This window comes from Pteropus medius, unplaced genomic scaffold (genome assembly GCF_902729225.1).
Source record: "Pteropus medius unplaced genomic scaffold, Ma_sr-lr_union100, whole genome shotgun sequence".
NCBI classification, from domain to species: Eukaryota; Metazoa; Chordata; class Mammalia; order Chiroptera; family Pteropodidae; genus Pteropus; species Pteropus medius.
This window is the reverse complement of record NW_024345479.1, coordinates 1,618,134-1,641,319: the sequence shown is the minus strand read 5'-3', so window position 1 is coordinate 1,641,319 and position 23,186 is coordinate 1,618,134. Positions and strand designations below refer to the sequence as shown.

The window sequence follows — 23,186 nt, the reverse complement described above, 5'->3', positions numbered from 1 at the left end:
GATATAGAGTACAATAAGTTTGGAAGTGTTTCCTCCTCTTCGATTTTTTGGAAGAGTTAGAGAAGAATTGGAATTAATTTTTCTTTGAGTGATAGAATTCACCAGGAAAACCACCTGGTCCTGGGCTTCTTTTTGCTAAGAGATTTTTGATTACTGATTTAATCTTATTTGCTGTTGTTCTGTTCAGATTTTCTTTTTCTTCATGATTTAGTCTTAGTAGGTTGCATGTTTCCAGGAATTTATTTCTTCTAGATTATGAAATTTGTTGGCTTATAAATGTTCTAGCATTCTCTTATGATCCTTTGTATTTCTGGCATCAGTTGCAATTTCTCCTCTTTCATTTTTAATTTTTTAAATTTGGGTTCTCTTTCTCTTTTCCTTGTAGTCTAGCTAAAGATTTGTCAATTTTATCTTTTCAAAAAACCAAGTATTAGTTTTGTTGCTTTTTTCTTGTTTTTCTAGTCTCTATTTTATTTATTTCTGCTCTAATCTTAATTATTTCCTTCCTTCTGCTAACCTTGGGCTTAATTTGTTCTTTTCTAGAGCCTTGATATATAAAGTTAGATGGTTTATTTGCAATCTTTTTTCTTTCTTAATGTAGGCAGTTATTACTATAAAGCTTTTTCTTAGTACTGCTTTTGCTGCATCCCATAAGTTTTGGTATATTGTATTTTCATTTTCATTTGACTCAAGATATTTTTCGATTGCCCTTTTGACTTCTTTGATCCATTTGTTTATTTGGAAGTATGTTATATAATTTCTACATATTTTTTAATTTTCCAATTTTCATCCCGTTATTGATTTCTGGTTTCATACTATTGTGGTTGAAAAAGATACTTGATATGATATCAGTCTTCTTAAATTTGTTAAGACTTATTTTGTGGTCTAACATTATGGAATTCCCCACTAGCCCTATCCAGTCCCCCCATCTCTCTTTTTTCCCTTCTACCCTTAATAGCACCATTTCTAGTTTTTTCTTTATTTTTAGGGTTTCTGATTCTTCAACTCCTTATTTTATTCTAAGAGCATGTTGCACTCAGGGATTAGATTTTTGTTATCTGTTTTATTTTCATTACCAGCACTTAGTGCATATTTAATAAATATTTATGGAAGGAAGAAAAAAATTTTAATTTTACAGAAAAAGACTCCAACCTGTTTGTCTGTTAAACTTACTCCTAACTTGTGAAGACCAATGAATTAAATAGAAGAAATTAAAAACAAAACTCAGCTCCCATTGGGGGTTACATTTAAAATACAAAGATTGACCAGAACCAGTTAAGATGATTTGCAACAGGAAGAACTTTTATTGAAACACCATCCACAGAGAAAGCCAAAGAAATGTTACTATTCTAAAAATAATTCATCGGAAGAAAAGCAGAAAAATAAGAGAGCCCTTATTTAGGAATGTAGCTTCAATTTTATATTTTCACTTAAGGTCATTCTTTTGGGGTTCAGGAAGGCACCTTCTGTTCACTCTTCATGTTGTTGACTTTGGTGGGTTTCTCTTCTGTGGTGTGAACTTTGGATGAGAGAACTTTACCACGAGGATCTATTTCTTCAATGATTGTTTTAACCGTGGTGGTTTTAGATGAATCTAAAATTACACATATGAATTGTTAGAATTTATTAAATTCATAAAGGGAAAATAATTAACTCATCATTTGATACATATACAAATAAACAACAAATGCTCAACACAGCTTTTGTTTACCTTTTATCTGATTTCCTGGTCCTTTGTAGCCTTTTGACTTAACACAAGAGCTGTAAAAGTTTAGAGAGCTTGTATTAATTATTTCACTCTGTTTTGCTGAGGAAACTGAAAAATAATGATTTAAGATGGAAGATCATTGGGTTCTTAACACTAGAAGGGGTTCATGTACACATGATGTAAATGATACATACTTTGTACTTGATTTCAAAACATCTTTGATAATCTTAAAATGTTTTCTCAAAGGAAGCAGTACTTACCCATCCTCTCCATCAATCAGGCGGCAGTAGGTCTCGATTTCCTTTTCCAGGTGGACCTTGATGTCCAGGAGCTGCTCGTACTCCAGCTTCTGGCCTTCGGTCTCGGTTCGGACCTGGTGCAGCTGCTCCTCCAGGGCCCCGATCTGAGCCTGGATCTGGGCCAGCTGCGCACAGTAGTTGCCTTCTGTCTCCGACAAGGAGCACTCCAGGGAGTGTTTCTGAGGATCATTAAGACATAGTTTAGTAGAAAATGTCACAGTATTGTTTTAGAATAAGGCAAAGCACTTAAGAGATACTTAAGAGAGTTATCCTTACATAATGCTGATAACTATATTTATCTGAAAGTTTTCACTTGTTCAATACTAATTGCTGTCTTTATTAGATATCACACTATTCTTCTATTTGAGAATAACACAGTTGATGGTGAATGTTACTCAAATGCCCAGGAGTGTTAGCAAAGGTGAAGTTGTTTCCTCATAGGGCACAGTGTAAAGATCCTTGTCCCTCTCCCGCAATATAGCCTGTGCCTGTAGAGTTTGACACAATTTTCCACTTTCCCAGGAACAAAAGTTCCCCTACACTTTGCTACCTCATTTCTAATCATGTGATAGAGCCTTGTCTTATGAGGATTGTAGCTTTCCTATTAAAAAATTATCCTGTAGTGAACTGCATATACTTTCCAGAAGTGGAATGACCCATAGAAAAGAATGACCTTTTTAGGCTTTCATTTGATTCACTGGCTTGTGAATCCACGTGCGTTTATATAAGGTTTATCCCACAGAGGAATGTTTGCTGTAATTTTAAGTGGAATAAAGATGAGAGTGTGTTACCCTTTCAACTGTAAAAATTTTTGTATAAAGTCCTAATTTTTTATTCATTCATAGCATCTTTGTGTATAAACTCTGGAGTTTTATAAGCCAGAGTGAAAAAAGCATAGACTTGGGAGATATAAAATTTGGAGAAGCTCTGGTTCCTTTCTATCCAACTATGGGACTCTGGGAAAATGGCCTAACTTCTTCAAATCTCAGATTCTTCTTTTGGAAATAATGACATTAATTATAAAGTCTGCCCTGCCCAAGCCCCAGGGTTATTGTGGGCTCATGTGGATGAAAGTGTTGGGCAAACTCTTAATAAAAAAAGGTTATTATTATCATCATTCATGTTTAGCTTTGTAGGCAACCTTCACGCCTCTACTTTGCTTCTTGTTTATGCCGCTTTGAAAGGACTTTGTAAGTGCTCTTCATTAAGTGGCCAAAAGGAATGCTAGATGAAGAAGGTAAAAAGGGTAAAACATATTTATGCACTCCATGCACAGTGGCTTTTAATCTTTTGACTTCGGAGAGAAGATTCGGGGTAAAATTTATTTTTTTTCGAGTACCTCAAAATAATTGTATTTGCTCACTTTTAATGTTACATAATTATTGGCATCTAGGTATAATGTTCAGGCAAAGAGAATTCTACTGTGCAAAATGCACATGTCTTATTTCAATCACAGTAATTGATGGATAAAAATGAAAATAAATACTATCGTGCGGAAGAAAACTTTCTTTGAATTTTTTTCTCAACTTCTAAAGCAATTTTTTTTTTTTTTGGTATATGTATTTTTTAACCTACCATTGCTAAGAGGGACTGAAGTTCAATCTCCAGGGTTTGAAGAGTACGCTTCATCTCAGTAAGTTCATTCCGAGCTGAGGTGGTGGCGCCAGCATCGTCAGAAATCTGCTGCTGCAGCGAGGCGCTCTGAAACATTAGGAGGTGAGTTAGGATGATGCTTGCATCAGCACGCAGGACCACGTACGCGCGCCCTGGCGTGGTTTCACCTTCTCATGGAACCAGGCCTCCGCATCCCGGCGGTTCTGCTCCGCGAGGTCTTCGTACTCAGCCCGCATGTTGTTCAGCAGAACCGTGAGGTCCACGCCAGGGGCCGCGTTCATCTCCACGTTCACGTTGCCCCCAGCGGCGCATTGCAGAGCCTTCATATCCTGGAAGAAATTTGTTCAATCCTGTTAGGGTCTGAATATTGTTAAAGGAGCCAAACAAACATGATCCATACAGTTAGAAGCTTTTTTTAGGGTTTGTTTCTTTTAAGGAGGATGAACGGAGACATTTTTCAAACAATGTAAGCCTATGGAGAAATTGACAAGTTTTTTTCTTGAATATTGATTTAAGACGTTATATTTGTCATCTGAAATTGATTTTTAAAATTTAGGAGGAAGGCAGATTGTGAAATCGGGGGAGACAGAGCATCTACCTCCTCGTGATTCTTCTTGAGGTAAGCCAGCTCCTCGCTCAGAGTTTCCAGCTGGATCTCCAGGTCGGTTCTGCACAAAGTCAGCTCATCTAGGACCCTGCGCAAACTGCTGACATCTGCGTCGACGCTCTGGTGAAGGGCCTGTTCATTTTCAAACCTTAGAAAATATTTGAAAGTGTCATCACATTAGTCACATCACTTTTTAGGTCATCATAAAACTCAAATTAAGTTTTGAGGACAAACTTAATATACAGTCAAAACTTTAGTTAGACTGCCCATAATGTAATCAATTAATTTCTTTGAAACAAGAGAATGGGGATACTCAAAATTCTCTTTCCTATCATCTTCATTTTCATTTGTGTCAGCTCCCAAATTTCCCAAGTAAAAAATATGATTCAGCTAGTTATTCTAATATACACTCAGTTTAAAACAAACAAAAACAAAGAATTGAGCTGATCTCAAATAACCTCCAATAGTGAAATGTTCAGATAACTTTTTTGGTTTCTCTTCAACTCTACTTACTTTAGTCTGAAGTCATCAGCCGTTAGTCTTGCATTATCATTTTGCAGGATAACACTGGCATTACTCGTAGTTGCAGAAATTATCTGATAATTGGACAATTAATTAAGAGTGAGGAAATATTTTTTAAATTTCAAACTTCCTTGGAAAAAAGTCACCTATGAAATGATAGTAATATTCTTGGCATTCCGTCTCCAATAAGAAGATGATTCTTTTGAAAATGGGGAAGTTTACATGCAGCCTCTTTTACTCCCCACCTCAGCCTTAAAAAAAATTATTTCAGTGGAAAAGCTTATAAATATATAGCTGGAGACACTGTGCAGTTTTCGATATTTTAATGTTATTAAAGGCATAAACATACATACCTCCCTCCTACCAGATGCCAAGTGAGCCATGTTCAAAGATTAGAATTTTAATATAAATTATTTTTAATATTAATAACAGACCACTGAAAATTAGAGGCTGAGAGCAAAGCCTTGCTGGGAGTGATAGCTTAAACATTTGTATGCACGCAGCTAAATACTCTTCTGTAACCCTCATGATATTGTATTTCTTACCTGGTTCCTGAGGTCGTCAATTATTGGGAAGTATCTGCTGTAATCGTGATCAAGACCGCGGCAAGAACCAGGACCAAATTTCTCATACCATCCTTTGATCTTCTGCTCCAGGTCGGTATTGGCCTCCTCTAGTGCTCTCACGTTCTCCAGGTAGGAGGCCAAGCGGTCATTGAGGTTCTGCATGGTCACCTTCTCATTGCCGGAGAGGAGGCCGTGTTCATTTCCAATGAAGGCGGCACAGGAAGCACTTCCCCCTCCCAGGCCCGCGCCGTAGCCTCCTGCAGATGAGCTGCCCCCAAAGGCGCAAGAGAAACCGCTTCCAAAACCTGACACACCGCATGTGTTTCCGGCCCCAAAGCCAGCTCCCCCACTAGACATCCTCACAGAGCCCACGCCCCCGCAAGAGCCAAGACGTCTGGATGCAGAAGAAAAGCGCACAGACATGGTGACCAGACTGCAGAGCTTGTGCTGGAGTGAAGCTCTGATGGCGAATGTCCTGCTCAAATAGTCCGGTTTGTCTTTATATACACGTCATCAGGGTGTTTCTTGATGAACTTTGCTACCCGTAGCAAAATGGTGCTCACCAGCTCATCATGAATTATTTATAATTGGGTGATTTTTTTTTTTTAATGAATGTTTTTACCCTGCTGCGTCCATTTCTGTAGGTGGATAGTTACCTTGGGGTTATTTGTTATCTCGGAAATGGGACAGGGAGGAGTGTTATCAAGATTATTATAGTGATGCATTTCAAATTTAGTCTGAGTAAGCCTTCCTGTCTTCCAGGCTTTAGGACTACAAAATTCCTATAAGAATAAAAAAGTGTGATAGACAAATTTTTGTTTCCCTTGATCATACCAACAACACTGTATATTTTTTCCAGCAAGTGAGGCATCGTAGTAATAGTTTTCTATGGATAATATGATCTTTCTTTCAGATATATTGAAAATAATTTCAAGACCGTGGTAGCAGAAGATGGAGGCCAGGTCCTAAATGAAAACTGAGGAATTAAATAGACTCTTCCTTGGAGAAAGAAAGTCTTTCCTTGAGGCTCTTCCCTCCTGAGTTACTATTTCATCTTTACTATTTTTCTGTCTAGGCTCAGCTGCTAACCAAGCTAAGTAAAGGTATCACTCTGGGCCGCAGTTTCCTCATCTGTAAAATGGAGAGACTAGGCTATGGCCTGTCTGTACCCTTTCTATTGTAGATTTCTTGTAATTTTACATTTCTTCCTTTCATTATTTCTAGAACTATTTTCTCCATTCACTTCCTCCACTTTTTACTTCCCACTCACTCTTGAATTTTGGTCCCAACGCTTTATGAAAATAATCTCTCAAAGGCTGCTAATTACCACATATCTCCAATCCAGTCATTAGTTCTCATATTTATTCTCCTATACCCTCTTGGACACATTTGATACTGGCCACCCCAGTTTTACTGAGTTTTAAATAATTGCTTTCTGAGAATACTTCTACATCCCTGTGTGTTCCTCTTCTTTCCTCCGTTCATAGTTTCTATGATCTAAAATTTGCCATTCCTTAAGTTTGTGCTTGGCGCCCTTGTTTTCTACATACTCTCCCTTGGTGATCTCATCCTTTCTTGTGGCTTTGGATAGATGTGAATAGTTTCTAAAGCAGTGGCCTCTTCCCCTATTTAGATCCACACCTCACTATGCCTTCCAGATGTTTCTACCTGGATGTTCTATGAGACTTCCAACTCAACACACAATTACCTCGACGTCAAAACGTGATCTTTTGCATCTCTCTTCATTACTTGTTGGTGAAACTATCTTGAGTCATGCTCAAGATTACTAAGAAATCTCTAATTGCTGTTATTTTTCTACCAGCCCACATTCAATAAGTCAGTAGGTCCTATTGAATCAACTTCTGCAGTGTCTCCTGAAGCGTTTTTCTCTTTTCTCTTTTCCTTGTCAATTTTTTCAGCTGAATTATTAGAATCTTAATTGGGTTTCTGATTTTAAATCTCTTTTCTTTCCATCATGGTCAGTCAACAGGTAGGTGCCAAGGTATCATTCCTGAAGTACAATACCATTTATGAAAGAACTTTAGCTCTTGAATCAGATATATCAGCATTCATATTCCAATTCTGCCATTTTCTAGTTGTGGGATCCATGCAAAGTTCATTCTCTCTGAACCTTGGTTTTTCATTCCTAAAATGAAGACATTGGTATTTGTCTTGCCAGGCTATTAAAGGGTAGTTAAATATGTAAAACAACTGGCTGTCAATAATATAGAGTCAATAAGTTTTTCTTCCTTTTCTCCACTCTCCTCCAGTTTAAAATCCATCATAGGCTAGATGAAGCTTCTTTGCCTGACATTTAAGACTCTTCTTGATGTAGGTTCTACCTACCTCTTCTTTGTTCTTTTATTTCGCTACTCTCTTTTCACTCCCTTTTGGTCTTTGTGCATGTCGTCCTCTCCATTTGAGATTATTTGAACTCTTCGCCAGGAAGGACTGAGATCACTTTCAATTATATAGACTGAAATGAAGTTGCTAAAAATAAAAAATTTTCATGACCTAATTAGTGAATTTGCAGCAAAGCAAGCCACAAAAATCTGTTGATTAATCAAGAAATCACGTTAATGAAGCACTATAATTTATTGTACAACATAAAATGTTATTTTATTTTGCAATTTGTAAGTTAATAAACAACATTATATATGTATCGATATTACCTCTGTTATATGTTCTAAGTAATAAAATATTTTTAAAGAAAAAATATTTGTCTTAGTACCTCTAATTGAACTTTTTCCTGACTTTTGAACAAGGGGCCCAGTGTTTTCATTTTGTATTAGGCCCTGCAAATTATGTAGCCAGCTCCAGTTGCTGGGCCCTTCTCTAGGGAAGCTGAAGAACCTTAGAGAAAAGAACTTCAGATACAGATATTTGAGTGTTTCCCAGTAAAGGAAGGTTGCCACACAATCGCCCTGGAGTGAAATACACACATGCACACACAGAGCTTTCAAATATTTAAAGCCTTACTTTTGAACAGAATTTCACAGATCTCTATACACCAAAAAACACTCTAAAATAAAAGACAAAGACTCAAAGAAAGAACCAACAAATAGCATTCGGAGGAAACAGACAATAAAAGAAGCTCAAGAAAACTTAAAAAAAAACAACAAAAAACTGCCTATGATCGATATTCTTAGAAGTAACAAAAATACTGCATATTTGAAATATGAATAGACTTATTAAAATGGAAGAGCAGAACATAAGAAAGAATTAATTTTAATTCTTAGATTCAAAAATCAACTTCCAAAATAAACCTTGAATAGTAGATGTGTTGGAAAGTAGACTTTAAAAAAATCTTCCCGACAACAGAACAAAGGACAAAAAGATGGACAAAAGAAAAGATTAGAAAATTAGAGTTTTGGTCCAAGAAGAATAACCATTAAGGTTCAGAAAGAGAGAAGGGAGAAATGATGAAGGAATTATTTTATAAACATACTCTATAGTACTACTCAGAACTAAAAGATTGAGCTTCTAAATCAAAAGATATCATCAAGAATCAGGAGTAATAAATGAAACAACAACAACGACAACACAGCAAGTCACAGGATATTTCAGAGAACCATGGAGAAAAAGAGAACACTTAAAATGTCAGAAGAAAAGACAGAATACATCAAATGTTGGGGATATTAGAATAGCTCTGGATTTCTTAACAGCCCTGGAAGCCATAATTCCAGTAAAGAATGCCTTCAAAATTCTAAGTGAAAATAATGTTCAACCTAAAATTCTCTACTTTGACAATTACTCATGAGTGAAAATAAAGATATTTTCAGACATGAAAGTTCTCAAAAAATTTGCCTTCCTTGCACACTTTGTCAGGAAGCCCCTAGAGGGAAAAATGAATAAGAAAAAAGAAAGCTGAAGATCCAAGAAATGGAGTAGCAATACAAGAATGTAATGTATGAAAGTCCTTGGATGATACCTGGGTAGCAGGTTTAAAAAACAGATAGTCCATACTTAATAGGAGTTTGGAGGATTCTGAGTATGAGGTCTTAGGGGATCGATGTAAATGATTGATAATTTTGGTCATGTAAGAAAGAGACATGAGAGATTAAGGTACATAGGAAACCAGATTAGTAAAATAATTAGAAGAATATTTCTTGTATGACGAATGAAAAGTTGTAGAAAACAATTAAAATATACCACTTGACACAACAATGAACGATATTTACTTAGTTATAACAATGAAAATACTGAATATTTTTTTCACCAAATATAGTATAGCTATATTAGAAAGAGGAGAAAGGTGGTAAGAGCTAGACTCTCGAATTCCTTTTAAGAGGACAATCTATCAAGTCTAAAATTGATAAATCAAGAAATATTGAACAAAGCCTATTTAAAATTATAAAGATAAAGATGACAAAAAAATAGCTAAAAGTTTTAACTGGTTCCCGGTATATGCTCTAGAAAAAAGTCATTAACATGAAGCTCATTGCTGTGGATCTTTCCAGAGATAATTCTGATTATAGGGGAAATGGCGTCCTGGGAAGTATCTAGATCTTCAGAAGAGTTTGAGAAAGCATCGTGGATAAAATACTAGGAATGTGCCATCTAGAGGTGAGACTTTTCAATCACAGGAGAATTGCTGAAATTTTCAAGATTATTTGTCCATGTAAAAAAGGACTCATGGGAACAGAGACCAAAGGGATGGTTGTCAGAGGGAGGGGGCGGAAGGATGGGTGAAAAGGGGTAGGAGAACACAGTCAATAATACTGTGATATTTGCAGGATGACAGATGATTACTAGAATTAGTGAGTTGATCACATTGTAAGGTATAAAAATGTCAAATCCATTAGAATATATTCCATTAATGAATCAGACATAGAAAAAATAAATTTCCAATAATTATTTATTAGTCGTGAGTAAATGGAAATAAATGCACAACTTTTTTATTTATTTGAAAACAAACACCCCATTTCCTGTAAAAGGTAACTAAGAAAACAGGTATTTTTGCTAAGTAACTTGTCTTTAAGGGTAGAAAGAAAGTATTTTATTATCTCCTTGATATTTAGAATAATGAAGCTGTGTGGGATCCTTTCCCAAATTACTCTTTTCTCAAAAACAACAGCTAGAAAGAAACCCTTTGTTCTGTCTTCCCATTGGTCATTTTAGATGTTTTTTCTTCAACGGAGTGAATCCTCGATGAAAGGACTTTACCACGTTGATCTAGCTCTTCAACCACTGTCTTTACCAGTGTGGTTTTGGATAAATCTAGAAATTTAAAAAACACATGTGAATACATATATTCAACCTAAAAGATTATTACATGACAAAGAATTCTACTGCTGGTTGTAATATAATATGTACATTTTTGGTTAGGGAGTAAGTATAGATTTATAATAGTTTGGGATAGTTTTATCCATTCAAAACAAGACTTTAAGTTTCAAGCACTTTAGTAAAAATTGCTTAAATATATAGGCTGTTGCTATAATGTATGATTACCATTAATGTAAAAGTATTTGCTGCAGTAGAAATAGAACTAGATTTTATTACCTCTAGATAAATTCACTGAGCTTCCTGATCCAAAGCCCTTTGATTTAGAGCATGAGCTGTAAAAAAAAAAAAAAAAGTTTATTTTTTAATATTTTTGTTTATCACTTAAGAAATAGTCATTGAATCTATGCGTGAACATAAACTCAAGTGAACTTTGTATGTCAAAAACAGATTTTAGTTTTTTTGTAAAGAAAAATATTTAAAAATTTTTTTGTGCAGGAGCTGAAATTAATTAAAGAGAAGATATAAAACAACCTTGTTTCCTTTTGATATTTCTAAGCCAAAGAATTTAAAACTAAAGGTGGAGATACACATAGACACACAATAAATAGGGACCTCTGCAAGGACAATCGTCCAAGGCAGATGAGGAAGAGGCTCTGATGTACAAAATATGGAAGAGATGACTGCAGGGACAAGAGATAGACATGCTTTTCTGCTGTGAGAATGAAGAAGAAAAGTCTTGGAGGCGCGGAAGGTGAAAGGGCAGCAGATGGTTGTGGTTTAAGATAGGTAAAACTGGATTTACAAATGGTGTCACTTACTTTCCATCTCCATCTATCAGGTGGCAGTAGGTCTCGATTTCCTTTTCCAGGTGGACCTTGATGTCTAGGAGCTGCTCGTACTCCAGCTTCTGGCCCTCAGTCTCGGTTCGGACCTGGTGCAGCTGCTCCTCCAGGGCCCCGATCTGAGCCTGGATCTGGGCCAGCTGCGCACAGTAGTTGCCTTCTGTCTCCGACAAGGAGCACTCCAGGGAGTGTTTCTGAGGACATAAAAGATGTCAGAGCAAGGGATGAAGCCACTTTGAGGACTATGTAGACTTAGTGTTTCCCAGCAAAAGGCAGTCTTCCTCCCTAGGCAAGTTGTGGAAATCTGTGAGGCTCGTCACAATAAAATGGATGAAGGAGAGGAAAGGGAAGTGACTGGCATTTTCTGGAGGTGGGAGATGGGTAGGCATGCTGGATGACCTGACATAAGATAAATAACCCTTTCCCCAAAGAGTTTTGACTGTTCCAAAGGACATTTATGATATTTAGGTAATATTTCATATTATGACCAGCCTATATATTAAAACACTTTTTAGGGGTAGCACAATAAGAAATCAATATTGGAAATCTTATATTTTGAAATTACATATTTATTTTTATTTTTTGGTTGCCTATTGTTTTTCAATCTAATTCTGCTACTGCCCCCAGAGATCTACTCTGCCACTGTTTCAAGGCCTTTTGTGCTGTTGTTTCTTTTTCAAATCCATCCTTGATTTTCTTTTGTCATTCAAAGGCCTTTTCTTAAGCACTGAGATTGAATAAATGCCTTAAAAGAAGTGGGATTTCAAGGCAAGAGATTTATTTAATAATACAATATAGGTCATTATTTCAATACTACTCTTATAAATATTATACCTCCTCATTTCTACTTCCACAGTCTTTAATTTGTCTTGTCATGTGATCCCTACTTTAATTAAAGTAATTTTCCTCTTTCCTTATCATATATAAATACATCTGGGTAGTTAATACTTCTCCTGATATTAGTTATTATTCAAGTGTCCACCCCCACTCCATTCTTTCATTTTCCTTTTCTTCTTGTTTGGAGCAACTCCTGGTCTTACATTGTTTAACATAAAACTTATTTATCCAAGGAATGTGTAAGCCTCTGTCTCTTTCATTATATGTTCTAAGATAGCTGGGCCCAAGTATTTACATATAAAATATTTAATTTGAAGTAATTTTATTTTTCCTTTTTATTGCAGTTATGCTATTATACTGGTTTAATTTTTTTTTGTGCGTATTGCTAAGTATGTCATCTATTGACTTCATCTAGGATTGTAAAGTGGGAGTTATAGAATAATCATCCAAACAGTGTCTAATAGGCTGACTGGTGCATTACCTGGGTGGAGCTGGGCTCTCCAGAGGCAAAGGAGTGGAAGGTGACCAAGATGGTAATGGGGAGGGTGAGGCAACAAACCGCAGGATGCCAGTGGGCTGTGTGCTCAGCTGTTCAAACTAATTTCCTTCATGATATGTCCTCATATGCTATTCCTTTTTAAGACTGCTAATACTCTCCTAAAGAAGAAGGCATAACATCTCTATCTCACAGCCTTCTGCTGTAAAGGTTGGCTTGTAGATGAGGAAGGAGGACAGGATGAACTTGGAAGTTTGTGTACAAATCAGTATACAAATTTTGACAATTCCCAACTTACACATGATTTGTGTGCTAAACTATAGAAGATTGTGCTTAGAATTCATCTTATGATAAAAGAATCTCAGGTATAGCAGTTAGGTTTTGTGTCGCCATTATTCTACAATTCAGTCATGTTGTTTGTTTAAATGGGCTTTTTATTGTGGATTGTCTCCTGAGCCCAAACTACAGTATTACTCACTGTATAGAATCTTACTGTTTTCTAACATTGTTGTTTCTTTGTGAAAATGCTTAAATTCTGATCTGGGAACTCAAGAATTTATTTCCTTCAACATAGCTCAGAAACGAGAGGAAGGATTGGTGCTCAGGGTTCTAGTCATAGGAAAGAAGCGAACGGGGAAGAGAGGAGGGTTCCAGGAGCTCAAAGTGGCAGTGAGGGTCTCAGGTACCAGCCAAGAGTGGTGACAAGAATGAGAAAAGGGGCATGCTGGTTAAGTTGGGGGACATCAGTGGTAAAACAAATCTCCAATCTAAATACCACATGGTAAGAAAGGACTACGCCTTGTTTGGGTAGCTAAATCAAAATCTTCCTATTATATGTTTTGAATCATCTTTTCTTTCTTGGCTCACTGTACTCATTTGTATAATGGTGGTTCTTTCTTTGTGCTATGACCTGGCGTCATCAGGGGGCATACAACCTCTGATGCTGACGGGGAACCCTTGGGCCATGTGTGTGCCATAATTTTCAAAATCAAGGCTTTTGGGTACTGCAGCTCACACCCCAGGAGGGAAGCTGGTGTTACTCCTGGGTTGTCTCCCTGGTAACCTCTGAGGTGATTGGCCTGGCTCTGTGGGGTGTGTCAGGATGGGACTTCTGCCCTCACAGAGTGAGGATAAAGAGGCGGCAGTGCTCATATGGAATCAGATATGTACTCACTTTTCCTCTGACTGATGAAAAACATAATGTACCTTTTAATAGGTTTTCATCAGAGTAAGAGACTCTGATGACACTATCTCTGCCCTACGAGGTGCCCTGATGTAGGCCTGCTACTTAATTTTCAGGTAGAGCAATACTACAGTTGCTTGCTGTCTGGGGCGGAGCTGAACTATCTGAAGAAGAAACTATCTCATGAAATGGGCACTGGGCATCCTCCAGGAAAGGAATCCTAAGAGACCTCATCTCAAGGAGGAAGAAAGCTCTGTCTGTCTCTCTTTCTGAGTGTCTCACTCTTTCTGGCTGTCTTCTGCTCTCTCCGTTAAGTATTTGTAGGTAAAGCTATAACAGGGAAGAAGGGAAGGGTTTCAGATCTGTTAGAATCACAAAATCCAGGCCGACCTGCGGTCTAACCTACCATCGCCAGGAGAGACTGGAGCTCGATCTCCTGGGTCTGCAGGGTGCGCTTCATTTCCGTCAGCTCGGTCCTGGCCGAGGTGGCCGCGCCCGCGTCGTCGGAGATCTGCTGCTGCAGAGTGGCACTCTGGAAGGCCGGGCACAGCGGGGTTAACCAAAGTCTGTCTCCACCGAGTGTCAATTGGCTGGGCTGGATGGGTGGGCAGCCCTCACCTTCTCACCTTCTCATGGAACCAGGCCTCCGCATCCCGGCGGTTCTGCTCCGCGAGGTCCTCGTACTCAGCCCGCATGTTGTTCAGCAGAACCGTGAGGTCCACGCCAGGCGCCGCGTTCATCTCCACGTTCACGTTGCCCCCAGCGGCGCACTGCAGAGCCTTCATTTCCTGGGGCGGGGCGGGTAGGGGGACAGGTGAGCGTGACTTTAGGGTCCGTTAATGTTCACTCGCAGTCTGCAGTCTTAGAAGAGTTTCCTAAAGTGTTACTTTATGTCTCCAAGTCTGTGGTTTAAATGCGACTGTCTAATTCAAGGCACAAGATTTTTTAAATGGACTTATTTGATCCGTGGTCATGCCAACCATCTATTGAATTAGATATCTGTTAATTAAAACAATCACAGCCAACACCACAACTAAAAACAGTCACATCTCCAAAGTACTGTTTTATTCTTTTAAATGAGAAGTGGATACAAAGACCAGAGAGTTATTAAGCACATAACTATTCACTAAATGTCAGGAAGCGTTCCTGAGTTGGGAATAAAACAGTGGAAAAAACGAATAAAAACAACTGCCATTATTTATCGAGTGCTTGTTAAATGCCAGGTACACTGTTCTAAGCAGTTTATGTGCATTAACTTATTCAAGTCTCTTAACCTCTTTTTGAGTAGGTACTATTATTAGACTTATTTTACAGATTAGGAAACTGAGACACAGAGAGGTAAAGTAATTGCCCAAGATTCTCAGTACTTGGAAGGGCTAGGATTCAAACACGCTGTGATTTGAACCTGGTAGATACTCTGGTTCCAGAGTGTCTGCTCTTAGCAACTGTACTCTACAGCCTCTATGTCTTAGAATATGTCCCAGGTTGAATCGTGAAGTAGTCTGATCCAGTCGGAGAATGGATTTCTGGACCAATCAGCCTAAAGAACTAAGACTTGAACTTAGTTCTTTAGGTAGCTGACCTTTTTCATTTGTAACTGCTTTTGACGGATTGGTATCTCTGCTTTCTTAAACCATCTTTTTATAACCTTAGGTCAGTGGCTTTCCACTGTCCACCATGAACAAAAGATTTACATTGCCCAAGGAGACCACTGATTACTTTAAATTATTTCTATATTTTGGGGGTTTTGTGCAAGATCCCATGTGAAAAAAAATTATTGACATAAAAGTTTGAAAATTGAATTGCTTGAAGTTATCCTAGGGACAACGATCACTGGCAAGTGAGGTAAATATGACACTCTCACGGGATGTTGAGACTTGAGTGGCTCTTTGTTCTCATCCTCCGTGCATTCAGAGGTAGCTTCTTTTGATTTAATATGTCTTTAAGGGGGGCAATGAATCCTGCTGTGACCTTGACCCTACCCTGGTAAGGCTGCTGTGGTTGCTATTTCTTTTCTGAGACTGTTTCTTTTTTTCATGTCACATTGTCTGCAATGCATGAGTTTGCTTTTTCACTCTCTTGCTAATATTCTCTGGTGGCCTGACTCTGCCAGTCCTCTACTCTGGGACAGTCTCTCTTCTCCCTGTTTCTCTTTTATTTTACTTTTTTCCTTTTGATTTTTTCTTTCTATTTCTCTCTCCCATAATTTTCTCCTTTGAGGCCAGTAGATTTAGCCATTTTTAACCAATAATAGGGCATGTTCTGTCATAGGTGGTTTTCTGAAAATTTGTCATCCATGGTTTTGGAGACTTTGCAATTACTTTTGGGATAATAATTTTTCTAGGGGGTTGAAGTTGCCTGGTGTTACATGTCAAATAATGAGGTTATTATCGTGCAGGGTTCAACATTAAAGTAAACCGAGGCTCATTAAGTAGAGAAAAGATTGACATCTTCCTGGTCAGAGAGATCTTTTGTGAGAAGCTTGACCTCAAGATAAGCCTATGTAAGTAAAAGAAATAATGTAGTGGAAAGAAAGATGGTTGCATTAATACAAAAAGAATGTGTTTTTTTCAGAAAGATAGAATATTATGTCAGTCTAAAAACTGGAAGGATGCCTATCTCATTGTTAACATTTATTACCTTGTGGGATGAGATTAGAAGGGCAGAGTGGGAGAAATGAAATTCTTTCTTTACATGCCTTGGCATTTTCGAATTATTATAATGAGCATGAATGACTATTATAATTTAATGGCTCCCTTCGAAGTATTTAAAATGTACAGAATTGTGCTGTGACTAGAAGTAAAACTTCTCCTACCTCTTCGTGGTTTTTCCTGAGATACGTCATCTCTTCGCTCAGGGATTCATACTGCAGCTCCTGGTCGGTCCTGCAGAGTGTCAGTTCATCCAGGACGCGCCGCAGCCCATTGATGTCAGCCTCTGTGTTTTGGTGGAGGGCGAGCTCACTTTCATACCTTGGGAGGCATTAAATGAGTATCAGCACAAGTGAGACTATCTCAAGAGATGGAAAAATAAAACCACAATTGCTTTTAACTGAAAGTTAAAAATTGAATTACGACTCTAAAAATTATAAAAATATACAAAGAAAGCTCTCCTTCACCCTTATCACCCAAATATATGCAGGATAATCTGCAGATATTTAGTCACACAAATTTCAATGGCATATCCCAATTAAATAAAAATATACCTATTTGGAATTTCATCTTAATATTTTTACTTAGTCAATGAATATTTATAAACATCTACATTGTTCTTGGCATTATTCTAGGCAGGCATAGAAATACAGTGATATTTTGTCCCAACAATGTAATAAATATGTAGAAGTTGTGAGTATAGCTGATTGAAATACAACATGCTTTGTATCATATCGTAGTATAACATATGTTAATTCCTTTAATCTCTTATGTTGTAGTTTAGTTGGGATAAAATTGAAATTTTTACTTAACAAATAAAATAGATAGGAAAATTTTTTTAGAGTGTGATTATTTCTATCACTTACTTTAGCCGGAAATCATCAGCAGCCAGTCTAGCATTATCAATCTGCAGAATGACATTAGCATTAGCAGTAGTGGAAGAGATAATCTAGAAAAAAATCAAAAGGAAGAACATAATGAGTAAGCCTGCTTTTATAATTTATTATTTCAGAAGATAAAAGGTGTTACCCAATTAAGTTTTTGCCTAAGAATCTGACTTCTTTAACAACCAAAGTGTTTAAAATTTAACTTAAAAAAGTACAGGTACAGTTTTTACTTCTCATATACTAATATAACTTAGAATATAATTCTTTCTTGTTAATGAATATATTTCAAAATAAACAATAATGAAATTAGTAATGTTTAAACTACATTGAAATTCATGAACCCAAGTGTCTATTTTTGACTAACAGGAAAAATAATTTATCAAAGTAAATAATAAATAAGTACAATATAACTTGCAGGTCACAGTTATGAAGCATTTCCTATTGTAATTGTCTAAAACTAAGTGATTCTTAGTTTTAAATACTTTGAATAGTTCCAAATTTGTGATTTCTCACCTTATTCTTGAGATCTTCAATTGTTAGGTGATATCTGCTGTAGTCATGATCAAGTCCGCGACAAGATCCGGGACCATATTTTTCATACCAACCCTTGATTTTTCTCTCTAGTTCAGCATTGGCCTCCTCCAGAGCATGTACATTATCCAGATAGGATGCCAAGCGGTCATTAAGATTCTGCATGGTCACCTTCTCATTCCCAGAGAGGAGTCCCCCTTCGCTTCCAGCAAAGCCAGCACAAGCACCACCAAGAGCACCACCAGCATGGTTTCCACCAGGAACACTGCCCAAGCCTCCTCCCAAGGCACAGGAAAATCCACTTCCAGCGACAGAGCTGCCACATGCATTGCTGCCTGCAAAGCCTGCACCTCCATTGGATGGTCTGACAGATCCAATTCCAGACCGTAAGTGAATACGCCTGGACCCACTAGAAAACCGGAGGGACATGCTAGTACAAGAAATGTTCGCCTTGTCTGTGGATACCTGTAACTTCAAAGGAGGACAGAATGTTTTGCACTGATGGTTTCTTTGGGCTTTTATACATAACTATTGGGGTGTTTCTATTTGAGTTATACATGCCAAAAGAAAAATAGCATCATTCAGATGAGCATGAAATTATGTATAATTGGATGATTTTTAAAAAATTAATGTCTAACATCTCTGTCTGTTGCTTCAGGGAGTTTGTTATCTTAAATATAATAGGGTTCATTCTATATTAGGTTCATTTTTTTAACTTCTAATTTCGAGTGAGTAATCCTTTACTTTCATCTAGACCCTAGGAATATACTATCATTATCTGACACAGGATATTATAAAGTTTTAAAAGTTAAGTAAGACTGTAATCATGTACTATCAGCCACAGTAGGGCCTAAATTACTAGAGAGGTATATAAAGAACCATTAACAACAGAAACACATTATTTTATCCCACCAGAACAAAAAAAAAGTGTTATTTAAGGAAAATATATGATCTTGGTAACTTCTCTGGTCTTACCATGATTATAACATCTATTAATTACCTTGAGCAATAACATAAATATTGTTATTTTTCTTATTATTTTGTTATTATTTTAAATGACTAATTCCTTCATTTAACATGTATAACTGCTATGTCTGGTGTTTAGTGCTAAATGCAAAAATGAAAACGTGAAGCTAAATAAATGCAGAGATGAAAAAGATATGGTTACAATCTTTAAGAAATGTATGGTCAGGACCAGACAGGGCATGGGTCATGTTTAGCCTTCTGTGCTAGTCTAAAGTGTTTGGAATGAATCCTAAGTGAAAAGCAGAGGACAGCATATCAGGTTGAAATGAAAACAGAAGTTGATTATGAGATAAGGACAATGGTCCAGCTGGGAAAGATAAAGGCAGTGGGATGAAAAGAAGAAGAAGTCGGGAGGATATGGCCATGGAGTAAATTTGGAGAATAAGGAAGAAAGAAGAATTAGGGATGACTCTTAGGTAATTGACTTCAGATGCTGGGATCACATAATATTAACTGAGATAGGAAACATAGGAGGAACGTGATACTGAGTTTAATTTTGGAACAACTGGGTTTGAGGGATTGGTGGAATGTCTCAGATGAAGATGACCGATAGCAAGTGTGAATGTTTAGCGTAAGTACATGGAACTGGGAAGAATACCTGGGCAGCAATGGGTGAAAGGATTGTCAGGGATAATCGAGGGCTCAGCCCTCATTTGTAATGACATTCAAAAGCCTATTTGGAAATTATCCTGGTGTAGGAATAAGAAGATGATGATCAGGCTGATGTGTGTTTGGGGGCTTGAAGACAGGTTCAGAAAAAGGAAAAAGTACCTAAGAAATTTCTAGTGTTTTCGAGAAACAGTTGAGATGATGGACCATATATGAAGAGGGAAGTAGAACCAGAGGAATAGATTCACTGAGGAAAAGACAAAGTTGAGTCATTGGGCATCTCTATGTGACCATGAAGCAGTCAAGAGTATGAACAGAAGATTGACAGTGGTTTCAGGGGTTAAAGTCAGACAGTGAAAGCCAGAGTTTAGAGTTTTAAAGTAGACAAAACCCCAGACCTTGACAAAAGTTGGTCAGTAACCATAGGGACTGGACTCAACAGTCACTGGAACAAGAGATCAGAAGTGGACTGACTCAAAAGTCATTGGAATAGGAGGTTAGGAACCATTAGATTATGGTGTCGAATGATGGCAGGAAATGGGAGAGAAGTGGTCCCCAAATTCTCAGGTGATGAGGGAGTGTGGTGAGGAGGAACTGGATGGCTTTAGCCTTAAAGAAGAATTTTAGCTTAAGAATTAAATGGCATGAAGCTGGATGTGGCATTGGGGATCTAGAGAATACAGATTCTGCTTTGAAGTCCATATATTAGGTATGTGGAAGTGGAGTGGGAGTGGCGATGAGGGAATGGAGAGAGGGAGGAAGGGGAGAGGGAGGAGAGGGAAGATGGAGGGCGAAGAGAGAAAAGGGAGAGGAGATGGGAGTAGGAAGGGATGTGGGAAAGGATATATGGCTTGAGAGAAAGATGATAATTGGTATGGGGTCGCATGATCAGTCTCTAATAGGAAAAGTAGCTAGGTCAGTTTAGGAGAAAGGTACATTGAGTGGTTAATGACATAAAAAAAAGTCTTTTCAATTGAACTCTTTTTGCAGAGCCCTGCATAAAGGGTTAAGATAGTTATCAAAATGTGGATAAAAAGAATTTTCACCTCGTAAGTTTGTCGAGACACTAAAGGAAATCACGCTTAGCACAGTGCCTGGCAAATAAAAAACTCAATGAATGACAGCTGTTATTATTATTATTGTTGTTGTTATTGTGTTACAAACTGTGTGTGTGTGTGTGCGTGTCTCTGTGTGTGTGTGTCTGTGTGTAGGGGTTTGGGGGAGGTCAAGCTGAGAAGGAAGGTGAGGTGAACAAGGAAAAGTGACCTGAGAATCTTTATGAGGTGGCAAGGCGGGTGGGGGTGAAAAAGGTGGAGAGGGATTTGGACTTGACTGGTTTCAGGTTCTGTGGTGAAGACAGGTGTAAAGTTGTTTTGCCACCAGGATGGTCAGGGAGTTTTCTGGAACTGCGCTGGAGCAAGGAATCTGAAGCCTGGCCAGCATCGGCATGGCCTTCAAATGCATCTTTTGGGCAAAGTTGTAAGATCATTTTAGACATGCAAAGAACCTTAGACATCACCTTAGGCAACCGAGATCCAGAAACATTAGACAGTTTGCTCAGAGTCACCAGGCACATGCCAGGTGAAGACTTAGTATATATTCAAGATGGCTTTGAAATTCTGGCATCATGAGCATATTTTAGATATATTTTAAATGATACATGCTGATATAAATACCTACTTTATATGTTGTCATCAATAGTCTTAACATGTTGTATAAATTGTAAAATTATTCTTTCCATTAATTTAATTATTGAGCTGATATATTAAATAATTAGAATATTAAAATATATAAAGAATTTTAAGATCTCTTCAGTGTCTGATTAACTGTAAATAATAATAATTAGACAAGTTATTGGTGTAATGTATTTACATTCTGCATATGTAAAAAAAAATTTGCAAAAGAATATACTGTGACAAAAAAAGGAAAGACGCTGTTTTTAAAAAGCGTAAGTTTAAGTAAGTGGTTTCTCCTTTGCAGTCAGTGTCACTCCTGGCAATTCCACGTCATTAACCACACTTGCCCCTGCCCTACCATTTCCACCAGAGGGCAGTGCTCACCTTCAAATGGATGTTGCTCAGGTTCTGAACCCTCCCTTCAGCCTGGATCCTATATGCCCTCAACTGGAAACAATTAACTCCCTGATAAGAAGCACACTCAACACTGATCTTTTCAAAGTGCCAGAGCACAATGACTATAAAGACAAGACATCCTTGCATTTCTATGGTGCTTTACAGCTTCCAAAGGGATTTCTTGTGGATTATCTCATTTGAACCTTACAATAAATCTGGGAATTGGGAAGAAAGGTTTCTTTCTTCTGATTTAAGATGAGGAAACTTGTTTCTTATAACAACTTATGTTTCTTATAAAACTTATAACAACGTAAAGGAAACTTTAATGAGCACCTACTATGCACCAGGCACTGTCCTAGTCACAGAAGATACAGAGAGGAAGATAATAGATGTCTCCCAAACTCTCACTGTGAATAATGTTGCTGTAAACATGGCCCTGATTTTAATTATTTTGGGCCCAGAAGTGCTATTGCTAGATCACATGGTAATTCAATTTTTAATTTTTTGAAGACCCATCATACTGTTTTGCACAGCAGCTGTACCATTTTACATTCCTATCAACAGGGCACAAGAGTTCCAATTTCTCCACATCCTTGCCAACATTTGCTATTTTCTATGTTTTGATAGTAGTTATCCTAATGGGTGTGAGGTGGTATCTTATTGTAGTTTTGATTTGCATTTCCCCAATGATTAGTGATATTGAGCATCTTTTCATGTACTTAATAGCAATATCCCACTTGCTTTTATCATTACAACAGCTGTTGTTCAACCTATTGAGATGCATTTTGGTGCCATTTTGTTTTCTAGTCTTCCCTTAAAATTTCTTACCTTACAAAACGAGGCTCTGTAGATCAAAACTCTTAATGAGGGGGTCATTAGCTCGGTCATGGTTCAGCTAGCCTTTGAACCCATTTATTCATATTTTTCAAGCATTTCTCCTAAGATATGTTATTCTGAGTAGGAAAGGTTAATTAAAAGCTTAAGTATGTGATCTTGTCTTTGCTAAAATCCTCAAGGACAAAATGATTTTTGGAATACTACAGAAATTCTTTTCTGAGGTCGCATCCAATATTTATACCAATGAACAATAATTCCTTCCTTTTCTTACTGATACTAGGCTGGAAAGATCTGTTATTCAGTGTTGGAATGTGACAGCGCTGTATTTTTATCTAAAGACACTGAGGATGAATGTGACAACTCAGAGTCCTTCCTCCTTTGGCATGGCTTTCTGTGGGACAACCTGATTCAAAAAGTATGTCAAAAAAGAAATATTTTTTATATCTATTTTCAAGCCTTTATTTCTTTTGTGATGACTTGTTTCTCTTTGTCACACAATGACATAGCTTAGATAGTTTGCATCATGATCAGGGTGACCACAGCTATAGATTTTAGGGATGATCAACTATCTCGAACCTTCAGGGCAGTTATCTGGTCCTTCTCACTTATTTCCACAAACTTCTTGCTCTATATTATTGGACTTCAGGTTCACAGGACTAGATTAGTCATAATC

At 37.4% G+C, this 23,186-nt stretch overlaps 2 protein-coding genes across 3 annotated transcripts; both read right to left on the bottom strand.

Annotated features, from left to right (window-relative positions):
* Window positions 1–1,281: 1,281 nt before the first annotated feature.
* On the bottom strand, window positions 1,282–5,787 carry KRT27 (keratin 27). Of its 2 annotated transcripts, none has more exons than XM_039873815.1 (8): window positions 5,296–5,787; window positions 4,742–4,824; window positions 4,220–4,376; window positions 3,789–3,950; window positions 3,583–3,708; window positions 1,969–2,186; window positions 1,712–1,761; window positions 1,282–1,594 (listed from the first exon to the last, which is right to left on the bottom strand). In XM_039873815.1, exons 1-8 carry the CDS (start codon window positions 5,737–5,739, stop codon window positions 1,452–1,454), a joined length of 1,383 nt encoding a protein of 460 aa, XP_039729749.1. In that variant the 5' UTR covers window positions 5,740–5,787; the 3' UTR covers window positions 1,282–1,451. The 2 variants fall into 2 exon arrangements, with proteins under 2 accessions (XP_039729749.1, XP_039729748.1); XM_039873814.1 differs by having other exon boundaries at window positions 1,452–1,594; window positions 1,712–1,779; window positions 5,296–5,739.
* Window positions 5,788–10,191: 4,404 nt separating this feature from the next.
* On the bottom strand, window positions 10,192–18,453 carry KRT28 (keratin 28). Its single transcript, XM_039873813.1, has 8 exons — window positions 17,952–18,453; window positions 17,418–17,500; window positions 16,716–16,872; window positions 14,527–14,688; window positions 14,307–14,432; window positions 11,361–11,578; window positions 10,819–10,874; window positions 10,192–10,536 (listed from the first exon to the last, which is right to left on the bottom strand). Exons 1-8 carry the CDS (start codon window positions 18,396–18,398, stop codon window positions 10,394–10,396), a joined length of 1,392 nt encoding a protein of 463 aa, XP_039729747.1. The 5' UTR covers window positions 18,399–18,453; the 3' UTR covers window positions 10,192–10,393.
* Between the last annotated feature and the right edge of the window lie 4,733 nt (window positions 18,454–23,186).

Coding starts and splice junctions, on each gene's coding strand:
- KRT27 (XM_039873814.1), bottom strand. CDS start 5,739: ATGTCTGTGCGCTTTTCTTCTGCATCCAGACGTCTTGGCTCTTGCGGG. Junction 3,951..4,219: donor TCAAGAAGAATCACGAGGAG/GTAGATGCTCTG, acceptor AATTTCTTCCAG/GATATGAAGGCTCTGCAATG. Junction 1,780..1,968: donor CTGATTGATGGAGAGGATGG/GTAAGTACTGCT, acceptor AATTAATACAAG/CTCTCTAAACTTTTACAGCT.
- KRT28 (XM_039873813.1), bottom strand. CDS start 18,398: ATGTCCCTCCGGTTTTCTAGTGGGTCCAGGCGTATTCACTTACGGTCT. Junction 14,433..14,526: donor AGGCCTGGTTCCATGAGAAG/GTGAGAAGGTGA, acceptor CCGGCCTTCCAG/AGTGCCACTCTGCAGCAGCA. Junction 10,875..11,360: donor CTGATAGATGGAGATGGAAA/GTAAGTGACACC, acceptor TTTTTTTTACAG/CTCATGCTCTAAATCAAAGG.